The 24,787-nt window shown below is 41.4% G+C and overlaps 1 protein-coding gene across 18 annotated transcripts in view; it reads left to right on the top strand.

Annotated features, from left to right (window-relative positions):
- Positions 1-24,645, top strand: part of nbeaa (neurobeachin a) — a 117,929-nt gene extending 93,284 nt beyond the window's left edge. For 5 of the 18 annotated variants that reach the window (XM_049591203.1, XM_049591202.1, XM_049591201.1 and 2 more), the window contains 27 exons: positions 184-310; positions 1,832-1,951; positions 4,336-4,469; positions 5,137-5,198; positions 6,710-6,774; positions 7,266-7,374; positions 9,283-9,449; positions 10,527-10,651; positions 10,746-10,895; positions 11,359-11,495; positions 11,586-11,703; positions 12,638-12,740; positions 12,857-12,972; positions 15,000-15,112; positions 15,496-15,636; positions 15,755-15,874; positions 16,098-16,250; positions 16,378-16,542; positions 16,907-16,996; positions 18,743-18,935; positions 19,582-19,653; positions 19,903-20,058; positions 21,577-21,747; positions 21,871-21,972; positions 22,176-22,372; positions 22,522-22,673; positions 22,936-24,645. In XM_049591203.1, the coding sequence (XP_049447160.1) occupies positions 184-310; positions 1,832-1,951; positions 4,336-4,469; positions 5,137-5,198; positions 6,710-6,774; positions 7,266-7,374; positions 9,283-9,449; positions 10,527-10,651; positions 10,746-10,895; positions 11,359-11,495; positions 11,586-11,703; positions 12,638-12,740; positions 12,857-12,972; positions 15,000-15,112; positions 15,496-15,636; positions 15,755-15,874; positions 16,098-16,250; positions 16,378-16,542; positions 16,907-16,996; positions 18,743-18,935; positions 19,582-19,653; positions 19,903-20,058; positions 21,577-21,747; positions 21,871-21,972; positions 22,176-22,372; positions 22,522-22,673; positions 22,936-23,026 (3,449 nt within the window). In that variant the 3' untranslated portion in view covers positions 23,027-24,645. The remainder of the gene's footprint in view (positions 1-183; positions 311-1,831; positions 1,952-4,335; positions 4,470-5,136; positions 5,199-6,709; positions 6,775-7,265; positions 7,375-9,282; positions 9,450-10,526; positions 10,652-10,745; positions 10,896-11,358; positions 11,496-11,585; positions 11,704-12,637; positions 12,741-12,856; positions 12,973-14,999; positions 15,113-15,495; positions 15,637-15,754; positions 15,875-16,097; positions 16,251-16,377; positions 16,543-16,906; positions 16,997-18,742; positions 18,936-19,581; positions 19,654-19,902; positions 20,059-21,576; positions 21,748-21,870; positions 21,973-22,175; positions 22,373-22,521; positions 22,674-22,935) is intronic. The other 13 variants (XM_049591211.1, XM_049591210.1, XM_049591206.1 and 10 more) reach the window with 7 other exon arrangements.
- Positions 24,646-24,787: the final 142 nt, after the last annotated feature.

Here is a 24,787-nt window from a genome sequence, read left to right as displayed (position 1 = left end):
CAGAAGACAAGCAGCAGCACGTCCGGTGAAATACTATCCAAATTGAATTTGGTCTCAAATGACTGGGTCATTAATATGTTCCCGTCACTGTTATCCCGCACGATAATCTCGGTCATGCTTGATTCATATTACAATAATGCTCGTCTTATTTTTCATCACTCTCCCTCCTCTCTCGCTGTCTAGGTGCCACAGACTCTGCCTCCTCTTCCTCCTCCTCTTCTTCGTCCTTTGTGAACGGCGCGACTAGTAAGAATCTGCCGGCCGTGCAGACGGTGGCGCCCATGCCAGAAGACACTATGGAGAATATGAGGTCAGAGCTCTCAACACAGCAAAGCTCTGTATCGCTTCCACCATTCACCTTCCTCCCGCTCTTTCTTTTTTTTTTCTTTCCTCCCTTTGGCTTTTGTTTTTACGTTGATTTGTTTGTTTTCTTGGGCGCCTGTCGTTTTTCCACTTCATTCCTGTACCTCTTTCACGTCACACTTAGGTCTTCATCCTCTCCAAAGAGTTCTCACTAGCAGCTCACTGTCACAGCCATCACTGATATTACAGTAGGGTTAGACTGGGGACAACTGGGGTGCACCCATATACCTGACATTACTCATAACTATTTTTTAAGGATGTCAGGAGCGATGAAGTGTAACAAAAGGTTCTGACACGTTAAAATAATTAAACGACTTTTAAAGAAAACACTTTAATTGCAAATTTGATAATTGTACTGGGTGACAACTGACTAGAAATCAAAAGTCACAACTAGTAATCAGCCACAAAAGGATATTGGATTAATTCCAATATTGGTCTTTAAAGCTGATATTCAATAATAATAGTCGTCTGAAAGATAGTAAAATAACTGTTGTAACCAACGACTGTATATAAAGATGGATGACTGGTCTCCATTTACTCCCACTGTACAAAAATGTAGCCAAAGTATCGCCATCTTGCACTGGTGATGTAATTTGAAGCCAGAATCTGGGCAGTATTGATCTCTGCAGTATCAAGTTTTGCTGCCAGACCAATTTCGACTGCACCTATTGACGCATACAACTGTCAGTGATGTCAAACCTCCTTTTTATAGCATGACATAACTAATTAAACCAAACTTATCAGAAAGTAAAACACAGCAGCTTGGTAACAGCAGCCTAAAATGACAGCATCTTTGGGAAAATGCATTTGACATGAACTCCAATTGTTTAGTTTGGCTCATGTCCCACTCGCTAACATAGAGGGGGCGGGGTTTATGACCTGTACTGCAGCCAGCAATTGAGATGTTTTGGCTTCACTTTTGGGGAACTGTCATGTCGTCCATCTTTATTATACAGTCTGTGTTGGTGACTCACAAGCACATAATTTCTGCTCACGTGCACGCATACCACCCACACATCTCACTCAGTCCACACTATGGTGCTCTTCATCTCTGACATGGCAACTGTGTTTTAATGTCACAATTAACCTTATACTGTAGAGTATGAAAATATCAACAGTCCCAAATGGATTACTTATTTGAAATTGTCATAAATCTGTGTTTTAGTCTGTTTCCATACTTTGTATAGACATCTGACACTTGCTAATAAAATATAAGATATGTTAATAATTAGGAAATTACTATAAGAATTAATATATAATTCTAAACATTGTGTCAGGCTGTACTGTAACAATTCTGCTAATGTACTCTCTACATAGATATGTTAGACAGTTTGTTATATGTGCAGTTACGTGTGCTTCTGACAGTGCACACGCATGTAAGAGGCTGCGTGCGTGCGTGTGCATGTGTTCTTTAATCAGTGTGCATGTCTGTGCGTGTGTGTTTGTATGTGTGTGGTTTGTATTGCAGTGCCTATTGTGAGGTGGCGCAGTGTGCGCTGCGCAGCGGTCAGACGCCCCCTGAGCTCAAGTCTTTTAGCTCTCTGGCAGGCTTCCAGGCAGCTCCCCGAGATGCAGGACAGTGTTTTAGGCAAGGAGATGCTCGTCCTGTCCCCCATGCCCCCACCCCTCCCCCACCCCCTCTCTGCCCCACCTCCACCACACACCCTCTGCTACGCCCAGCCACTACTAAATGTTCCCAGAATGCCATGGGAGAAAGGACAGACGTTTTTGCTAACAGCTTCAACAGTTAGCATCACTCATGTTTTTTATATCGGCACAGTCAGCTCTGTCACTTCTGGCATGGCCGTGTCTTCACACTAACCCTGAACTCAAGATCAGACCTGAGTCAAACTGTCTTTGCAAATAACTTGCAGCAACAATTTGCTTAAACCGACTCAGAATCAGGTTGTAAAGAAATACTCCACCCACAAAATGATCATTTGTGCAGCAATTACTTACCCTGTAAATTCAACCCATTACATTCATGAAGAAAAGAGGCTCCATGGTGAATGAGGAATCCAAAAAAGGAGAAAATTCGGTAATACTTTACTTGAAGGTATCTACATAAGAGTGACATGACACTGTCATAACTATGACATGACACGGACATCAATCTGTCATGAACATTATGTACATGTCATAAACCTTTATGACTGCTGTCATTAAGTGTCATTTGGTTTTTGTAATAACAAGTTTACAGTTCCTGGGATGTCCTTATAATGACAACCTGACATTAATATAAAGACATCTTCTGGTACTGTCATCCTGGTTGATGTCAGGTTGTCATTATCAGGACATCCCAAACAAATTTAATGTCAACTTGTCATGACAAAGACAACTTTTGGTATTGTCACATTGATTAATGTCAAGTTGTCATAATCAAGACAACCCAAACAATGTCAACTTGTCATTACAAAAAACGAAGGACACTTAATGACAGCAGTCATAAAGGTTTAAGACAAAGTGACATTACCAGAAGTTGTCTTTGTCATGACCTCATTAAATTTGTTTGGCATGTCTTTATTATGACAACTTGACATTAACAGGAAATGCACCTCTTTTTGTGTTTATGAGTTGTAATAATGATTATTATTGTTATGACAAAGACATCTTCTGGTAATGTCATCCTGGTTGTTGTCATAATCAAGACAACCCAAACAATGTCAACTTGTCATTACAAAAACCGAATGACACTTAATGACAGCAGTCATAAACGTTTATGACAAGTTCATGACAGTGTCATGTCATAGTTATGACAGTGTCACGTCACCCTTATGTCGCTACCTTCAAGTAAAGTGTTACCGAAAAATCTTAATGAGTGACGTAAAAGATGTGCGTGTTTACCAACATCAAAACTATACCAAAGCAAACTCTCACACAACCCGTGCAGTATAATCCAAGTCTCATTTATCCAGTCATATGGTGAGTACTTCACAAACACATGCATCTTTACCAAGACCTTACTATTTGAAAGACTAGTGGTGAAGTACTGCGCAAACAACTGAATACATGAGACTTGGATTATAATGCACCAGTCGTGTGAGAGTTGTAAATGGACATTTTGATATAGCTTTGCTGTTACAATTTTCGTCCACCATAGAGGCATGTAAGGAAAACTAAGTCTTCTTTGTGAATTCAACACAACACAGGGTGAGTAATTGCTATATTAATGATCACTTCAGGGGTGAAGTTTTCCTTTAACCTTTGCCGTGGCTTTTGCAAATGTCACCCATCTGCTACCCTTAAACAAAATTAAAATTTGTAAACACTAGTGACCCAGGTCTGTTTCAGAAACCACATGCTTATTTGGCCGAGAATATGCACTTCACTGCCATGGCTCCATATTTTAGTCTGCTTTGCTGTACTCTTCCTGCCTTACTTTCTCCATTTATTAACTGAACATAGAATAGAAAGTGTTTCACTCTGCAGATCTAAACCTGCGCACACACAAAGGCACTAATAGTTAATACAATATGTACCATTTATTCCAGTGCAGTCGAAAGTAAGGACAGTTTTTGTCGATGTAGCTTCTAAAGCACAAACAGTTTCACCCATCCCATGATGCTAAGTTAATTAACAATTAATCTTAAAACCTACAGTAACATCAATACTAACCCAGGCATAGTGCTTCCACACCAAACCATCATTACATACGCTTCAATTCTATACATTTTTTGTCCTCTGTGTCCATCTCAGACATTTCTTTCTCTTTAACGTCTCTCGGCTTGCCTTCTCCTGACTCCTCTCCTGTGTAATTTGTGCTGTGCTTTCCTCTCTTCCCTGTTTTCTCACCTATCTCTACTCATTGCTCTCTTGCATGTTTCTTTCGCTCCCTTCCTCACCTACCGTATATCCCCCGAGTTTTTTTTTTTTTTCACATGCTCTTCTAACCTCGCCTGTATGTTGCTTATTTTTATCTTCACTCCTGTCGTCTTCATCTTTCTCTCTTTCACTTATTTCCCCCTGCCACAGCATCACCACCAAGCTGGAGCGTGCGCTGGAGAAGGTCGCCCCCCTGCTGAGGGAGATTTTTGTGGACTTTGCTCCCTTCCTGTCCAGGACGCTGCTGGGTAGCCATGGGCAGGAACTGCTCATAGAAGGTACAGGTGCTGTACACGGCTCCTTTTTCTCTAACTGGCGTCTCTCTGTGGAGTCTCCCCATTCACTGTCCCTCACCGCGTTGATTGTGTGTGAGAGAGACTGAGAGGAAATGAGTGACTGAGTGGACGAGTGTATTACCGTGTGATTAGTTGAGAGTGTGTAAATGAGTGGGTGTCTTTGAGCTGGCTGCTTCACTCATTCGTCAAGCAGGTATGAAGTCAGTATTTTGCACTATTTTCAAATAGCTAGCTAGATCATGTTGACATGTTTAACTCAGATTACGTTCAGTTGTAGCGTTAACACTACTGGTATTACAGATTAAATGTGATGCATTCTTCCCTCTGCCCACCTGCTTCCTGGCGTCCTGTTTTTGTGATCCACTGTCTCAATGTTGATCTCTCCCGCTCCTCACTTCCTGCTCCTTCCCCCTCCCTTTCCCCTACTCTCTCCTTCCCCCATCTTTCTCTCTACTGTTTGTTCCTGTCTTCTCTGTGGCATGCTTTTTATAAACTTGACTACGATGACTGTATACAATAGCAGAAACCACTGACACTACAGTGTCTTCTTTGATGATATTTTTATGTCTCGCGGCAGTGTGTGTGTGCGTGCGTGTGTGTGTCAGAGAGAAAGAAAGCGAGCCTCCTGACTGTGCTGTATGTCTCTGTGCTGCAGGTCTGGTTTGCATGAAGTCTAGCACGTCAGTGGTGGAGCTCGTAATGCTGCTCTGTTCTCAGGTTGGTAACCCCTCACTCCTCCTCTCGTCTCTCTGTTTACTGTCCTCACACGTAATCCATTTCGCCAAAGCCTCAAAAGCTTGGCCTCAATTTGTCATCTTTCTACCCCACTCTTAAAGTGTTGTTGTTTTTTCTAGACCTATCATAATCAGTCGAGTCAGTCGCACACAGGAAGCAGTCAAGTTATTGATCTGCCCTGTGAGGCAGGGTTGACCGTAATGAGCGCAGTGCAGATGTAATATAATATCAACTTATATGCATCATCACGCCACAGTTGTTCTTCATGAATATCAAGGCCACAAAGAGAATTTCCACCACCTGAACGCTACTTTAAAGAGCAAAATTAAATCACACAGGTTAATAATTTTGAATTTAGAAGTGTCTGTATTTTTCTGAGTAAACACTTAAAAAAAAGACTGAGAGTGACAAAGGGAGGCACTTACCACTTCAGAGCTTTCCCCTGGTGCCGTAAGCGGCCATTGTCCTTTTTCGTTTATATTATGAAGTTTGTCCCCCAACTGGTGTGCGTTTTGTTGGCTGCCTCTAAGTGTCCTTTGAGGAGCGCCTCGGTTCTTCCCTCATTCTCTTCTTTTCCATGAACTGTACAACCGCGTTCTCTGCTTTCTTCTCTCCGTTTTTTTAACTGCTCCATCTTCTACTGTACAATCAGACACCTCTGCTTTTCAGGTCCATTTTAACTCAGTGTTTCAGCGACAACTGCTTTCATCTTCCACCACTCTCCAAACTGCCCCGTCCTCTCACCACTCCCTCTCCTTTCTCCTCCCCTCCACTCTCCGGGGCCGGCTGCTCGTCAGCATGTATAGTATTACCCCCAGCTCCGGCCTTGTCTGCCATTAGATGCCCAGGAGAGCGAACCCTAGCCCAGATATCGATCCTCCATTTGGTGTAACAGGAGATGCTCCCACGTGTCCTTCACAGCCTTAAGAGCCAGTGGAGCTAATGGAGCTCTGATAGTTTGAGGCTTTCAGCAACACTCTCATCCTACTCAGAAGTCTCCTCTCTAATATGCACAGACACATGAAACACTCACATACTCTTAGACTGATGCATTTTCATTGAAACTTAGAAGCTCTTATGAGGTTTTTTCATCCTTATTCTGTGCAGCCTTGTGCTGCCTGTACATTGATGATGGTAAATGATGAAACTGTGTATTTCCACTTGAATAATGCTGTGTTTTATCTCTGTACTCACCGACACTTCTTGCATGTTGATCAGCTGATTTACTAAAACAACCTGCCCAGTTCTGTGACAATATATACTGTGAAACCATAGACATTTGTGAGGGATTTCTTGGATTTCTTTAGGCATTTGATTGGCCAAAAACAGTTAAACACTTAAAACTGTTTTTTTAATCTATAAACAGGTTTTCAATTAGATGTCAAGTGTAAAATGTATATCAGTGTAAAATGGCACACACAGTGACAGCTCTAATCAATATCAAACACTCCTGCTTCCAACCATATGAACTCTGATGTATGCTCTACACTCAGGAGTGGCAAAACTCAATCCAGAAGAATGCTGGTCTGGCCTTCATTGAGCTCATCAACGAGGGAAGGTAATCCATCACACAGACTGATTATCACCCCATATAATTCCCTGTGATTCACACATTAACAGCAACACTGTTATCAGTGCTCCTCAACTAATGGCTGTGGTAGAGCCCTAATGAGAACCTTGCCAAGATAAGTGCAAAGTGCCACGTGTGTTCAGTGGGAAGTGGAATCATTACAGTGCAATTAAGTGTACAATTGATCTGTGCTGGCCTATTTTCAGTGGCCACAATCTTGTTCTTTTAATCCAAACTGTAGTGTGTGTAATTAAAGTACAACACCAAAAAGGAAGCTACTTCTCAAACATACTGTTTACTCATACATACAGGCATAAGCATCAGCAGCAGATGGACCAGTCTGGTTGATGTAATTTACAAGAGGCTGCCATATTGAGGAAAACTTGTTTACATTCCCACTCATTGAGAAGTCAGTTTATTCTAAATGGAGGAGTTGCTGATGACTGTAATGTTTGTCACTCTCTTCACTCCTGCACCAGACTTCTGTGCCACGCCATGAAGGATCATATTGTTCGTGTTGCCAACGAAGCAGAGTTCATCCTGAACAGACAGAGGGCTGAGGACGTGCACAAACATGCTGAATTTGAGGTAAACACCCAGAGCATCACATTTGTCTGACGTGATTTGACACAATTAAATCTACAGTACGGAACTTGTATAGAAATTTTTTAGACTTTTTGTCATGCTTGCTGAAACTGTCACTATATCCTGACAGCACTACATGAGACAGATAATCTGTGAGAAAATCAGGTTCCTCTGCCCCCTCGTAGTGCTGCTAATGGCCTTTTTAAGAATCTATTGCGCCTGATCGAAAACAACCAATCAAAGCCAGGGGGGAGTCTCTAATGCCATGTCAGTCACTGCTTATGCACACACTGTGCAGCCCCCCTTCCCCTAACTCCCAAATAGGATTTCTTTAGTGTTCTTTGTTCAGAAGATTTTTACCGGGAGCCTATTTCTCCATCCAAATGTCCACCCTGAGCCCTCACAAACTTCACTTGTACATAGAATGACGTATTTACGGTCATCACATAGTCTGTGAGGGCAGAGACTGCAAGCAGCTAATAGACAGCCCTCCAGACTGTTTTTCTCATTGCCGTGGAAACATTTAACACCGCTGTCATATTCACATATATGTCATATAAGTGGATAATTACTGCCTGCTCATCTGTTCCTGCAGAGAACAAGATATAAATCCCATGTGCAGATTTTTTTGTGACCAAACAGAAATGTAGGGTAGTGATACATCTCCATGTAACAAGCTACACATTCAAAAACAGAAATGTTTGTAAATAAAAACAGGACTATAACTCAGTAGATTGAGTATTACTTACATTAGAAGACCTTCTTTTGTGTTTTTCTGCCAATTTTTGTTGCCTATTACACTGTGCAGCCTCAATAATAAAATGCATTTTCAGTCCCCCCACAGCCTACTTACACATATCTCTGTATCATGATGTGGTTAAATATACTTCTGGCCTTCACGATAGAATGACACGATATAACTTTAATAGGCCTAAATATCCAATCCAATATCCAATATCCAATATCCTAAATATCCACAAGTTGGGGTTTTTTGCGGCAATGGAAAAAAAAACACAAAGTCACACTCGTATTGCAATGAATTGTGGGTTATCAAGTCAGTTAAGTCAGCACCCCAAGCGGACTCTCTGAAAGTCTGCAGAAAGCCAGCTTGAGGCTCCTTCTGGACCGGATGAATTGTAGCTTTAGGCAGCCGTAAGCACTCCCAGACTTCCCAGGAACATGCCTGCAAAGTCCATAAGTCTGCAAGTCTGGACTTTTGGATTCAGCCTAATTATCCGAAGAGGTCTCTTCCTCTCCTAAACAAATGGGCCAGGTGATTAAAACTGCTACTGGCCTCATGTTACAGATCAGTGTTTCTTCGACGCTGACATCAGTTTTGAATCCCTTCAGATTCTGTAGCTCACTCCACCTTGGAAAAGCCTCTTCAGTGTTTACCCCTGTTCCAGCTTAGGCTCGGTTTAACACTTTTCTTTAAACTTACTCTTTGTCATTGATTGTCTTCTGTTTGCTTGTCTTTGCCATGTACGTACTCAGGCGTGGTTTTGCATATGTCATTAGGTGCTCCTAATAGAAGGAGCCAGAGGATGACAGATTATCTGTCACTTGTACTCCTGTTGAGATGTAGTGACAGATTCTGAAAAAAGTTATTTTCTATAAAATCTACCTACTGTAGCTTTAAAGCCTGCGAATAAAGATCATGTGAAGTGGCTAATATGTAAATGCTCATTGTTGTTACTGTTTGTCACTCACAATTGCCTGGATTTTTTTTAATTAGCACCTCCAATGTGTACATTTAAACAGATTTGCTGTTCTCATGCATCAATTAGTGTTTTAGGAGTACATACTGTACAGCAACTGCCTCCTCGTCACCATGATCTCCACATCTCTGACAGTAACACTCACTCGTTTCTTACTGTTTCTATTCACTCTTTACCTCCCACTCTCCTCCAGTCTAACTGTGCCCAGTACGCCGCAGATCGGAGAGAGGAGGAGAAAATGTGCGATCACCTCATCAGCGCTGCTAAGCACCGAGATCACGTGACTGCCAACCAGCTGAAACAGAAGATCCTCAACATCCTCACCAATAAGCACGGAGCGTGGGGGACAATGTCACAGAGGTGAGCGGGAGATGCGAGGAACTGCGTGTCAAATTATACCCCGGGACATTTTTAGATTGCTGTTCCACAGGATGTCATTTGACAGCAGACGTTACAGCGGTTGAGTGCACACTGAGCGCTTCTTGCATATAATGAGAAAATGCTATCAGTATGTATAGTGGGGCTTTTATTTGTGTAAAAGTAGTGTCATTTACATCGTAAATTCAAAAGCCAGAAGAGTCAGAAAATCCATTTCCAGTTTTCAGATCATGGATACGATCAGTGCCAAAATATAGACATTTATAAAAGATGATATGGTACGTGTACAGCGTGCTCTGTGAAACAATCAAGCCTTATTTAACATAATTTATTGAACATCATCTTCAGCACACACAGACAGCTGAACGCTAACACCACAGCTGCCTGGTAGTTGTGTAAGACTGATCTCCTTATTTAGCACACTCATGTACACACATTAAATCAATGATTGCTTGTTATCCAGCTCTGCCTCCAGACTTGGGGGGGGACATGTGATTTAATTTGAGGACATGTGACATGCAACATCTGAAGCCTGTCTTCCTCATGTCACTGTTGATTAAGTATAATTGCATGCCACAAGGTGCATGCTGTTAATAAACACCTTTTGCACTCAGATGAAAAATTAATTAAAGTTAAATTGCATCTGAAGTGGTCTGGCCTCGATTGTATTTTTAACATTTGTTCACATTAGCATAATGCTTGTTGAAAATCCCAACAACACTTGCATGACTAAACCTTTTCTTTTCATGTGTTTTCCTGGCTCTGGGGTACAGAAGTCACTTTAATGTTTTTCTCCTCACCTTAAAGCCAGTTATTGGTGTTTGCAGAGTTGGAAAGGTTTGTCAAACACACCCCTCTGGTCAGATACTGCCCTTTATCCCAATAAAGAGGAACCTTTCAACTGTCGGAAATTAGTTTTGGAAGTTTCTCGCTTAAATGTCATCTGTAACTTCGACTCCAACTTTATTGTCCCTGAAGAAAAAAAGTCCTAAAGTGCACACCTTGTTTCCCTCACCACTGAAATTACTCATCTTTGCCCCTCCCTTTTTATGTCTTCAGCCAATTACATGACTTCTGGCGTCTAGACTACTGGGAGGACGACCTGAGGAGGAGACGGAGATTTGTGCGAAATGCCTCTGGATCTACTCACGCCGACGTGCCACTCAAAACTCTGGAGGACTACGGTCAGTAACATGTACTGATATAAACATGATGCACTTGGTCAGTACGTTCCTTTTGCATACACTCACATGAACACTTACAAACACACCCGAACAGGTTCAGAAGAAGATGAAGAGGGGCTTAAGTCGAAGAAGACTTTCCGCAGCCAATCAGTGGTCACCCAGAACCCGGAGGCGGAGTTAATGCTGGAGGGAGACGATGACGCTGTCAGTCTGCTGCAGGAAAAAGAGATTGATAACCTCGCAGGTAAGATGCACGCACCTAAACACACACACACACACACACACACACACAACACTACAGTACGACTGAACAGTAAACTGTCTATGACTCTTGTTTTTAGTACGTTTCCGTCCAAGACTTTTTACCTCCAAAGGCAAGTTGGACATTTGGAAGTTTTGCCGCTGCACTAACCATCCAGCTGATTATCTGACTCAAGAAGATCATAAATCATAATTCACTAAAAACTGATGCAAATCGAGCTAAATGCGTGATTTAATCCAGTGGTTCCCCTCTTACTTACACACCTGATTTGTTCTTTAAACAGTAGGCAAAATAGAAGAAGCAAATAAATAATCAGTTTTGATTAACATGAAATAAATTATCTGCTGTGTGTGACGAATCCGTGTTACTGTTGTGTATTATGAGCTTGTCAGTGCTACGAATACCTAAAGTACTGATACCTGAGCCATACATTTGTCCCCCCCAGGCCCTGTGGTTCTGAGCACTCCAGCTCAGTTAGTAGCTCCAGTGGTGGTGGCTCGAGGCACTCTGTCCATCACTACCACTGAGATCTACTTTGAGGTGGATGAGGAGGATCCTACATTCAAGACGACTGATGCCAAAGTAAGGGCAAGCTGTCTATATTATTAAAAAAGATCAGGTTTAGACTACATTCTCTGGGAGACTGTGATATGTCATGTCCAACATCAACAGGTACTGGCCTACTCAGAGGGTCTGCACGGTAAATGGATGTTCAGTGAGATCCGAGCTGTGTTCTCCAGACGCTACCTGCTGCAGAATACCGGACTGGAGGTCTTCATGGCCAACAGAAGTAAGTCTGCAGATTTCGTCTTGCTCGCATTAACATACTCACATTCACTGATTTCTCGATACTGTATGCACCTGCCATCAAAAGCCTGTCACAGGCTCCCAGCCACTGATAGTATAATTGAATATTTGCCATCAATATAGTCAACTTGTCAAGACTATCAATAAATAAGTGGCATGAAAACATGACATATGCAAACAGTGTATCTTTAATCCACTTAAAGTTCAGGTTAAGAACTTTTTTGGCCTCAGCGCACACTCTTGACAGCCATGGCAGGAGGCATTATGTTTTTAGGATGTCCGTCTAATTCTTGTGAACACAGTGTCTCAGGAACGCCTTGAGGCATTTCTTCAAATTTGGCACAAACATCCTCTTGGACTTACGGCTGAACTTATTAAATTTTGGTGGTCAAATATCGAAGGTCACTGTGACCTCACGAAACACATTTTTTGGCCATAACTGAACAATTCACAAGTTAATTGTGACAAAATTTCACACAAATGTCTAAAAGGATAAAAATGTTGAAGTGATGATATTTTACATCCGAAAGGTCAAAGGTCAACTTAACCGTGGCATCATAATGTTGCAAAAAGAAACAAACAAAAAGCACTTTTCTGGTGACACTAATCTTAGTTGTCCACCTTGAAACTATGCTGGTTGTATAGATCTGTGCTGCCAGGTTGTAGATGTGTGTGAAGCATCCATGTTTTGCCAAAAAATACACTTAATAGCTTTTATTAATTTCCTTAAAAGTCTTCACTACATATATCATTCTGTATATATCAGTCATATATCAGTCTGGACAGGCATGGACGCAAACTGTAACTGTAACTGTAACTTGACTGGTTATTGGAGGCAGAGAACCACAACATTAGTTGACATGGTGAGTGATTGACTTTATGTTGTCTGTATGCTGACTATATCTTCCTCTCTCCAGCGTCTGTGATGTTTAACTTCCCTGACCAGGCCACGGTCAAAAGGGTGGTCTACAGTCTCCCACGGGTCGGGGTAGGAACGAGTTACGGTCTGCCACAGGCAAGGTGAGTCCAGGGTTTAATCCACTGTTCCATCACTATTCTGCATGAGAGACGCATCTTCTTCCTGGTGGGATAGAAAGGACCTTCAATGTGTGTGTGTGTGTGTGTGTGTGTCCCAGGCGGATTTCCTTGGCCACCCCTCGTCAGCTCTTCAAGTCATCCAACATGACGCAGCGCTGGCAGAGGAGAGAGATCTCCAACTTTGAGTACCTCATGTTCCTCAACACTATTGCAGGTAAAGCTTTCAATCATAATTCATGAGCTGTCGTTCTGCTGCCAGGTTTGCTGTTGTGGATTTTAGCCTCTAAATAATATTTGGACCAGTTAGTAATCAAACACACAGGCCTGTTTAATGCAGCCGTCTGTGTTCTCAGACCAAACAATAAGTTGAGAGAATACTTCCTGTTTCCTTCCTTGTCTCTCTTTCTGCTGTGTGATGTTGACATTTTCTGGCTTATTTGCTGTGAAGATTTTTCTAATGTGACCTTGTTTGGTTGCTCTGGCAGTCCCTGTTGTGCTGTGTTGTTCAAAAATAACTGCACAGACAGAAATTGCAGACTCACCTTGTTTATATTTCTCTCTGTGTATAAAAAGACTTCATAGAAGAGACCAGACGAAGAAACTGGAAGATTTGAATAAGACAAACCTTTGTCAGCTACAGTTCCAGCACAGCTGCAGTTTCCATAACAACAGTCACCAGTTTGACCTGTAAATACTAATACCTACAAAAATATATGAATAAAAGCAGCCACAGTGACAATGGACGAATTGATTTGAGCAATGCATTGAAAATAATTACTGCAGCTACACATTTGCTATTTTATTGTGTTTATAAATCCCATATGTTCTTAAAAATTACATATATGTGTGTAATAGAAATGTGGAATGAGTTTCAAATACACATCTAGATAAATGCCAGCCATTGAAATTGTCTTCTTCAATCAATCAATAAAACAGTATTATATTTGGCTGTAGGGTTTTTTTCTGGGGCCTCTCTGCCTTTCCTAGGCCTACGCAGAAAGCCTCTTCTTCCATGTGCCTATGTGGAAAGCCTTAAGGCAGAGAGAGCACACCTCTCTGCCCTTCCACGTGCAAACGAGGAAAGCCTGAGACAGAGAGCAAACCTCTCTGCCCTTCCATGTGCCTACATTGAAAAGCTAAGGCAGGGAGAGCAGCAGCAAAGACCCCCCAGGAACAGAACTGAGCAGCATCAATGACAAACAGAAATGACATTGATAAGTCAGACACAGCATGAAAAGGAGGAGCTGGGGTGAAGGCAGCTTGCAAAGCAGCTTGCAGAGGAAGCAGCAACAGTAGGCAGGCCAGAGCAGTTTAAATAGGGCGCCCTGAATGAGATTCACCAATTGGTTGCATAGAAAGGAATGTGATCTATCAGCTGACTCACATGCGTCAGTCAGCTGATTCATCAGTTGATTGGGCTGTTGAGATCAGCTGATGTAGCTAGGATGTGAGCTGAGCATGACATCATGTCCTGCTATGCTGAATTTGTACAGCACCTTTCAAACAACTCAATGCACGTCAAAGTGCTTTACAAATGATCGACAAAAAGGATATTAAAAAAAGTTACATGTCAGATAAGGTGGAAAAAATCATAGTGATCAACAATAACATTTAAATAATGATGGTATTAGAATAGGTAAAGATAATAAAACCACAGAATTATAAAACACTGCATAAAAGTCAGACTAAATAGATGGGTTTTTAATTTACTTTTAAAAATATCAATATTTTCAGCTCCTCTCAGATCCTCTGGAGCGTAAAAAAAAAAAGTAATAGTCAACCAGTGTAATGACTTAAAAATAGGTTTTATGTGTGCTCTCCTTCTGGCCTTAGTCAGCACTCATGCAGCAGAATTTCTGAATTCATTGAACCTCATTTATTTAAACATCTTTACATATGCTGTAGCAGTTTGTCAACAGCTTGTGCTTTTATGCCTCTCCACTGGAAATGTCTTTTATCACATGAACATACAACCTTTGTTGGTGTAATTTTGATACCAGTCTGGCACCTATTCTTTGCTCGCACCAGGAAGTTTGTCTCATTAATTAAACGTTTGAACATTGTATACCAGGCGGGTAGGTTTTGACACCTGATAATTTGTAAATGTAAAACAGATGTAGGGATACACAGACCAATAATACAGCATGTCATCGTAATACGGGACCTTCTTGTGACACAGCTATAAATTATAATGGAAAAATACCACTTTCTCCTCCTCCCCGATGTCTTTTGTCCCTGCAGGGAGGACCTATAATGATTTGAATCAGTACCCCATCTTCCCCTGGGTCTTGACCAACTATGATTCAGAGGAGCTCGATCTCACTCTACCCGGCAACTTCAGAGACCTCTCCAAGGTTGGAGCACTCTGACACACACAGACTTAATGCACTTTTTCCAATGAATAACACGTGTGCTACTAAGATGATGCTGTAAACCAGAATTAGGGAAGAATACAGGTCAAGCTGTCCCACTCATATACCGAGGCTTAGTCGGAATCTCTCTGTGTTGCAGTTTCACCAATTAGAGTCAAAACAAAGCCACATAATATCACTGTAGATGTAAATCCCTTCATTCCCTCCTCTGGCAGAGGATCAGAACTAGTTTTACTGTCTAAGCATTGACCATTTTAAAGAACAATGTATGATCTGCTTCCTTAAAGGAAAAGAAGACAACTGCATGTATGGTTTCTCATGTATTAATTGACTTAAGCTGATTATTTGTCTCTGGTTTCATCCAGCCAATCGGTGCACTGAATCCCAAGCGAGCAGCGTTTTATGCAGAACGCTACGAGACGTGGGACGACGACAGCACGCCTCCTCACCACTATACAACCCTGTACTCCACTGCTCATTCAACACTGATGTGGATGCTCAGAATAGTAAGTACCTGCTGCACTTCACACACTCACAGGCCTCAACCTTCAGCAGCCGCCTGAGCACACGGCAGAGACCCAAGGCTTCTGTGTTAAATGAATGTGTCCATTCGTGTGCCTGCAGGAGCCCTTTACCACATTTTTCCTCAACGCTAATGATAACAAGTTCGACCATCCGGACAGAGCCTTCTCTGGCATCGGCTGCTCGTGGAGGAACTGCCAGAGGGACACAGCTGATGTCAAGGTAACTTTTAAATCGGCTGAAAGAATGTCCTACTTAAGCGACTGGTTAGGGTTATTATAAAACAATAACAATCAGCCTGAAACGCACAACTGTGTTTTTCCAGCTAATTAGGTTAAAGGATGAAAGAGCTTGAAAACATTAAAGCATGAGGAATGTCATCAAGCACATTGTCTAAAGCCCTTTAGCCCTTTAATAAACAATGTGTTCCTACCGTGTCTACCAGGAGCTGATCCCAGAGTTCTACTACTTGCCTGAGATGTTTGTCAACAGTAATGAGTACGAACTCGGGGTGCGTGATGATGGAGTTCCTGTGTGCGACGTGGAGCTTCCTGCCTGGGCCAAGAAACCAGAAGACTTTGTCCGCATTAACCGGATGGTGAGAAACAAAGAAAATATAAAAAGCCAAAAGAAAAACCTGTCTGTCTTTAAATCTTCCACAGAGACACTGAACATATTCTTCACTCTCTCCTCCTTCCTCTTTCTGCACCTTTCACTTCGACCAGGCGTTGGAGAGCGAGTTTGTGTCGTGCCAGCTTCACCAGTGGATTGATTTAATATTTGGCTACAAGCAGAGAGGGCCGGAAGCAGTCCGAGCTCTCAACGTGTTCAACTTCTTGTCTTACGAGGGAGCGATCAACCTAGACAATGCAGATGCTACGCAGCGTGAGGTCAGTTTCTATGACAACTGATCGCTCTTGTTTGACTCACAAATTGATTATTTCAATGCAGAAATCTCCCTCTCATGACTGTCTCATGCCAGGATGGAGAGTGGTGTCTTCAAGATCATATGGAAATATCAGATTGATGTTATATTTTTTAAAATAGTTCTCCAAGGGATGAATTCAAAGTATATGCATGGATTTCAGGAAGCATACACAGGAGATAGACATGCATATTTAGGGAAATTGAATGTCAAGAAAGTGCAGGGGAAGGTAAAAGGGGGCATGCTGCTTGTCTCAACTTTTTTTTTTTTGTTTCTCAAATATGTATAACCATGTTCTTCCTCTCCTTTCTCTATTTCTCCAACTGCAGCTGATTGAATCCCAGATTCAAGCGTGTGGTCAGATCCCCTCCCAGCTACTGATTGAGCCACATCCACCTCGCTCCTCGGCCATGCACCTGGTGAGAACACCTCAACATCCTTAGCAAGTCTTGCTTTAGGTTAAGGTTTCATGACAGCAACTTCTGTATATGCTGACAAAAAACGTCCTTGAAAGGACTGCTGAAAGACAAATCAGAAATATAGTCTAAGTTAAAGTTTATTATAGCACGTTATCAAAAAGTAGGTCTCAAAGGGCCTACTTTTGTATCTAAAATTGAACAATAATGAGCATTAGCAGAATATAAAAGGTGAGATAAAATGAATATAAAACATTGTAGCTAAATATTCAAAATTATATTTTAAAAAATGTGCGGTAAAATACAACAATATAAAGTATGCACATAAAAACTGTGCATTTACCAAGATACAGGTAAAAAAAAATTACACATTCAGAAAAGTATATCACATACGTAACAGTAAGCAAAAACATCTGAATATAAACTGGGTAAGTATTGTCAAGTTCTTTGGGCAGACTAAATGAGGTTGGCAACTGATACGAATAGATATGCTTTGAGTTTGCTTTTGAACTGAGCGAGCCTCTGGAATTTGGATAGGAGGAAGGTGATTCCAGAGAAGAGGGTCTTGGTAAGAGAAAGCTCTACAACCTACTGATGTTTTGTTGATTAATGAATCAGGGGGCAAATGTGAATAGAGAAAAGAACAGGACCAAGCACAGATCCTTGTGGCACACCATAACTGACCTTGGCGTGGTCTGACGAACAATTGTTGTGTAAAACAAAGTGAGATCTGTCATTTATTGTGACTTAAACCAGCAGAGAGCAGTGTCAGTGAGACCTGTGTGACTTTTTAGACCAGTGGTTCTCAATTGGTGGGTCGAGGTCCAAAAATGGGTCACAGGACTATTCTGAATGGACCACAAGCGACTCGTGAATGTGTGAAGTTTGTAAAAAACGCACTTTGCAGTAAGCTGAATTTCTGGCACAGAGCTTTATTTTGAAGTGCCACTTCCTGCTGTAAAGTGAGTGACTAACAGGCTGTGTCTTAACAGAGACAGCAAACTAGCTTGATGACGTGACCAAATGTGAGTATTACGCTGAACATATTAAACTGTGTGAACCCCAAACTAATGACTAAGGAAAAATCTGGATCCAGTGGCTGGACCAGTTGGTAACCACTGTTTAAGACTACATTATGTAACAGAATGTCATGATCAATCATGTTGATGGCTGCACTGACATCTAGGTGCACAAGTCTCTGTTATTTTGAGAAGTTGTTATTGAGAAAATGTTCACTTTGGGAAAGGGAAGGGAGTTTTCATCAGTGTTTCTCTTTTTTATAGACAGTAGAGGTTTATTTTTCATATTTATAACACATTTTATATACCAATTGTGAGACTCTATTACATACAAGTGTATGTAATGATGTTTTTCACAGCAAGTTCTGCCCTGGTTTTTAGCCTCTCTGTCCTCCCTGCCACCCTCAGCAGAACGAGGCCTCAGTGTCTCCACATCAGAGCCATCCATGTCAACCCAAACCTGTCAGTCCTAAACCCCGACCAACCAGTGCCTCCACCTCCTCTCCTAGGCCTAAAGCCACCCTCAGTGTGTGTACCTGCTCTGACCCTGTGCTCCCACTAATATACCTTTTCCCTTCCCCTCCTCTGTCCCATCTGTTCTGTCTCTCCCTCTACCTCCGTCTCCATTTCCCTTCCTCCTCCTCCTCTCTCCTCCTGACCTTCCCTCCCTGCTCTGCCCTCCTCTTCCTCTCTGCCCCCCCCCTCTCTTTCTCTCTGTCTGTCTCACCAGTGTTTCCTTCCTCAGAGCCCACTGATGTTTAAGGATCAGATGCAGCAGGATGTCATCATGGTGCTCAAGTTCCCCTCCAACTCCCCCGTCACTCACGTCGCCGCCAACACGCTCCCCCACCTCAGCATACCAGCAGCCGTCACCGTCACATGTAGCCGGCTGTTTGCCGTCAACCGCTGGCACAACACAGTCGGTAAGCATGTTAAAAAAAAAAAAATCATCTTAGCATAGAAATTAAAATCCAAATCACTTCAGTTATACCTTTTTGAAAAACACAGCATCACATTATATCATCTTTACAGTATATAGTGTTGCTATTTTAGCTATTTTGAGCAATTTTCTAAAAACTACACTACATATATTCACATAAATCAGATAATGAAAATATCAGTAGCCACACAATGAAGACAAACTTTTGAAAGATGTCTGAAGATGCTTGTAAACTCAGGGAAATGTTTATTTCATCTGCAGCTTTTGAGCTGATTTGTATTTTATTATAGTAGTGTTTACTCTTATTTTTGTCCACATGTTGGCATAAAAATATTTGTTAATTAAATCCTCAATTAACCTCTAATGACCTCATTAGCACAGCGGGGTAGGTTAAATGAATCGTAGTAATGTAATTACGGAGGGCCATAAGGCAGCTCAAGTGACTTTTGTTATTGAGGCTATTATTTTTTAACTTAAGCCTGCATCAGGGCTTTCATCAGAGAGCGCTCGACCAGGGGATTATATGAGAGGGTGTTATTTAGCTTTTATTTTCACCGTTTTATGATGTGTGCATGTGTGGGTGTGTGCGTGTTTGACCGTCTGTGACGTATGACCCTTATATCCTCCAGGCCTCCGTGGAGCTCCAGGATACTCCCTAGAGCAGGCTCATCATCTACCCATTGAGATGGACCCTCTCATAGGTCAGTGCACAGAAATCTCCACAGCACATTTAATTGGTTTTACGTAATGATACTATTAAAGACACAAGTAGTGGGACTGAAGTCAGTATATCACATTATACACTCAGGATTTATGCACATGTATTGCTGAGACAGAAGCTGCAGAACTGACCCGAGTGATAAAAGATCAGGAAAGGTTTGAGGTCATTCGAACCGTATCGCATTCTTATGCCCTCATTAACCTACTGACATCTCTGTGCTCCCACGTAGCAAACAACTCAGGCGTGAACAAGCGTCAGATCACTGACCTCGTGGACCAGAGCATCCAAATCAACACACACTGTTTTGTGGTTACTGCTGACAACCGCTACATCCTGGTCTGCGGCTTCTGGGACAAGAGCTTCCGTGTTTACTCCACTGAAACTGGTAGGTTTTGTAATATTTAAGAGACATGCTGAGCATCGAGTACCGTAGAAATTTAGTCTTAGCTGGCAGGTGTGTGTGTGTTGTTGTTGTTGTTTATTACAGGTAAATAATAATACAGAAAGCACAGTTCACAGCATGACATGACAATAAGGTCTCACAAAGAGAAGCAAAACAAAACAAAAGTTAGACTTACACAGACCAAAGTGGATTAAAGAAAAGACATATAAAGGTTAGTGGGATCAAATCAGTAATTCAAATGATTAAGTTAATAGTACTAGTAATAAAAATTAAAAATTAATTAAGTTTACAGTATATGGTGGATAGAGTGTAATTATAATTCTATATTCTTCCACTTTCCACTACAGCAAATCTCCCATTTCATATTATGTTGTACTACTTTACAATGTTTTTTTTTCCCATAAGAAATTTTTTTTCAGGACTTAAATTCAATTTTTTTCTTGATTGAGCTTTAAATGAAAATATTTTACTCAACTGAATAATTGTATTTATTATCTGGGGACAGTTTTCATCCAGGACCCCTATAAAATATTTAAGTGTTAGTTCAACAGAATTGTTGAGAGGCCCAGCCACCCTTGGATATCGGTCCAGAGACCTGCAACATAAGGGCAGTAGAAAAACAAATGCAGCTGGTCTTCCTCTTCCTCTTTGTAGAATCTGCATTGTGAGGATTTTTCAATATTAAACATATGAAGTTGTTTTTTGTAGCAACAATTTTAAATAAAATCTTCAGTTGGAAAAATTCTGAAATAAGAATCCATTGTTGTTTTGTAAATTGTAAAAAACAAAAAAACAAAAAAAAAAACACCACTACTCTGTAAAATAAGATTATAAATTGATTTATTTATCTTTATTTTGGGCAGACCTGTTGTCTATATCCACCTTTTCCAGCATTACAGATTTGACCACACATATAGCAGAACTGATGGTATGACAGAAAACTAACTAGTATATCATTCAAAAAAATTACTCAGTTTTTTTTGAGTGTTCCCCATAGGGCTCCCCATCTATCAACTTTGGATATTCTCTAGGGTGTCTGGGGGGCAATACTGGAAACTCAACCAAGCCTTCAATGCATCTTTGAAAAAGGGAGAAAGATTTGCTAATATTCTTTTAAATAAGCATTTAAAGTCTTAACATTTTAACTGAAAAAAGGGAAAACTATCTTGCTATCAAGGAATTGGTACACTGAAGATAAATATTGACTTGGTCCTTTGTTTGAATGTGGGTCATGTTACTCATGCATTTGTAGTTTTATTTAGGTTTGTTTGGATTTATTGCTCTAGGAGAGATTTAGAATCCCATTTTTTATAATGCACTTGGGCATAAAGTAAATTTTTGTATTTATCAGTCGTGAAGTTTAGTGATTTAGATTCAATAATACTAATCTCCTTGTTTAAGTTGTGTATTTTTATCCTGGAAGTTCAGCTCCCGTGGCCTTCAAACATATGAGTAGAGGTCACACACTAACTTAGACGACTTCCTCCTTCCTCCCCTCAGGAAAGCTGACCCAGATAGTTTTTGGCCACTGGGATGTAGTGACGTGTCTGGCCAGGTCAGAGTCCTACATCGGAGGAGACTGCTACATCGTGTCAGGCTCCAGAGATGCCACTCTTCTTCTGTGGTACTGGAGTGGACGACACCACATTATCGGGGACAACCCCAACAACAGTGAGTGGGAACAACGTGTGAATGTTTGTCTTAGTGTAGACATGAGTGTGTGCCTGGCTCAGACATTAGTTTAGAGAACACTACAGCTCCCAGAGGTTTATGAGTCTGTAACTTCTCTTCCAGGTGACTACCCTGCTCCCAGGGCAGTACTGACAGGACATGACCACGAGGTGGTGTGTGTGTCTGTCTGTGCGGAGCTGGGATTGGTTATCAGTGGAGCTAAAGGTTTGTCTGCCTCTCTCCTGAGAGAGATTTTTTATTTTACATTTTCTGTTTTCAACAAAGTATGTTTTTGGATTTTAGGCTGATATTTCCAAACAAGTATATTCATAACTGACCTCACAATGTTTAACTTTACCATCACTAAAGCTTTCCGATTTTAAAAAAAAATTGCTTCTTCAATATCTTGCTTTGGTCTTGCTCCTCAGAGGGCCCATGCCTAGTCCACACCATCACAGGGGACCTGCTAAGGGCCCTGGAGGGGCCAGAGCTGTGCCAGCGGCCCCGCCTCATCTCAGTGTCCAGCGAGGGCCATTGCATCATCTACTATGAGAGAGGTCGCTTCTGCAACTTCAGCATAAATGGAAAACTGCTGGCACAAATGGAGGTCAATGATTCCACACGGGTAAGGCTGCTGAGTTAATACTGTTTATGTAAACGCATTGTAATATCCTTGTCCTTATTTACTCCTAAACAATGCAGTATATTGTTATCCAACACACCGGAGCCTTGAGTCTATTTTGACTTTTCTCTCTCTTCTTTTTCTGTCTCCAGGCGATCCTGTTGAGCAGCGACGGGCAGAACTTGGTGACAGGAGGTGATAACGGAGTTGTGGAAGTGTGGCAGGCATGCGACTTCAAACAGCTTTACATCTATCCAGGCTGTGACGCGGGCATCCGTGCCATGGACCTCTCACATGACCAGAGGTAAAACAGACAGGGTGCCACTCTGACAGACACAAGAAGATGCAGACTGTGTTGTTGGGAAAACTGGGTCACCTCAAAGTGGGCAGTAGAGAATACTGAATGATCAGTAAGGGGGCAGTTATGTACCCAAACCTCAGACGATGTCCTAGGCTCAGGGAAATGTGGAATGTTTGATGCACTGCAGACTACAAAAAAGAGTACTTTACTGAGCATGTGTATAGTTTGGTTTGCTGATCTGACTTTCTGTGTGCTCTGCCCTCAGGACTCTGATCACTGGCATGGCGTCCGGCAGCATTGTTGCATTCAACATAGACTTCAACCGCTGGCACTACGAACACCAGAACAGGTACTGAGGTGGACAGCGTGAGGAAGAGGAGGATGGTGAGAGGAGAGATGAACAAGAGGGAGAGGAGGTGATGCATTCTGCTGCCTATCTGCAACGCGGGGAAACTAAAGGTACCGAGAGGAAGGAAAAACATGTACCGGACCTTAGGCTCTAATCCCTTGTGAAGTTTACTTGATTTGAGGATGCGGCAGCGCTGGTGGAAATAACTTCCTCTGTACATACGTGTATGTACACACACGTGTGTAACCACAGACACATAATACCCCGAAGATACACACCAAAACCTGCTAATGAAATAGACAGACTGCAGAATGGGGGAAAAAGAGCAAGTCAAGCAGACCTTGTAGAGGTCGATCATACCCGTACCACTCACAGGACTGGTGCAGTTGCCGTTCCTGGTACGCTTAATGCTTCACACACAAAGAACCTAAGTTTTATTTTCCCTTATATTTTTCTTCTCTATCAGTTTTGTTGTATACCTTTTCGTTTGCGGGGAGCTCCGTCTGGGAATTATTTGGGTGGACTATAAATTAAGACTCCTTCAACGTGTCTAAACTGATTAGAAATGGTCAGAAATGAACCAGCCCCACCCACTGTTCAAAAACCGGTGCTATTGGCTTGATCTTAAAATTCCCCCCCTTGAAAAATTGCCTGGGGTTTTAATTTCATTTGATTTAATTTGATTCTATCTTGGTTTTATTTTATTTTATAATGCTAATTTAATTTTTTTCTTTTACCCGCAGCAGGGTTAAATCTGATTCTTATGTAAATAAGGCTCTGCTTCCTTCAGAGTCTACACGTGTTCTTTCACTACACAAACTGCGCTTATCACCTTTAATTTATTAATGACTTGCTGTATGTAAAATATTGTGTAATAATTATTATAATGTTGACAAGACTGATGATAATAACGGCAGTGTCAAGGATGGTGATTGTTTTGCCGGAGATGGTAATGATAAAGAGATCTTGCCAGTGCCACCAAGGATGACAACCACAAGACTGACATGATTTCCTTTGTATATTTGGTGATTGTTTTGTCAAATATGTACATATAGTCTTGGTTCAGGCTTGGTGGGAGACTTAATCAGCTGAATAAGACTGAAAGCGCAAAGGAAACCTTCACTTACCCACATTTGTTGATTATTTAAAAAAAGAGAATCGAATCAATGTAAAAGTTTGTTTTGTATTTGCACTTTGCACCAATCACATATCATTATTTATTAGCTTGGTTCTTTCTGGTCGGCTGCCATTTTGTTTAGGTCCATTTCCCCTTCGGGATTATTTGTGCATTGATGTTTGTATTTAAAGCGTTGAGCTCATGTGTGATTATTAGGTTTTACAACCTCACAGTTGTAAGCAATATCATGATTCTGTAGCTGATAGAGGTGGGAAGGAAGGAGGAGAGGGGATGAAATGTGAGATGTACTGTATGTGTGAAGCCATCTTGATCAAATGCGCACATGCACATACTCTATCGACAGGTTCAACTTACGTATCCAAAAAAAGGTTAAATATTTTTGGATCTATGAAACCCTAAAAACTATTGTATTCATGTTTTATTGCAAAGATGTAAAATATGACATGTGTGAGTTGAAAAAAAAAATCATGATAAGAAAAATAAAATATGCAAAGAATTTGATGACTTGACTTTTCATTGGTCGCATATTCTGTGTCACATAACCGTCTCTTCTTTGCCTCACGATGGTAGCACGGCAAAGAGTGAGAAATCAAGGACGCCTTATTGTAGCATTCATGAGACACCAATCTG

This window comes from Epinephelus fuscoguttatus, linkage group LG12 (assembly GCF_011397635.1).
Source record: "Epinephelus fuscoguttatus linkage group LG12, E.fuscoguttatus.final_Chr_v1".
In the NCBI taxonomy this organism is placed as follows: domain Eukaryota; kingdom Metazoa; phylum Chordata; class Actinopteri; order Perciformes; family Serranidae; genus Epinephelus; species Epinephelus fuscoguttatus.
This window is presented reverse-complemented; position numbering and strand designations above follow the sequence as displayed.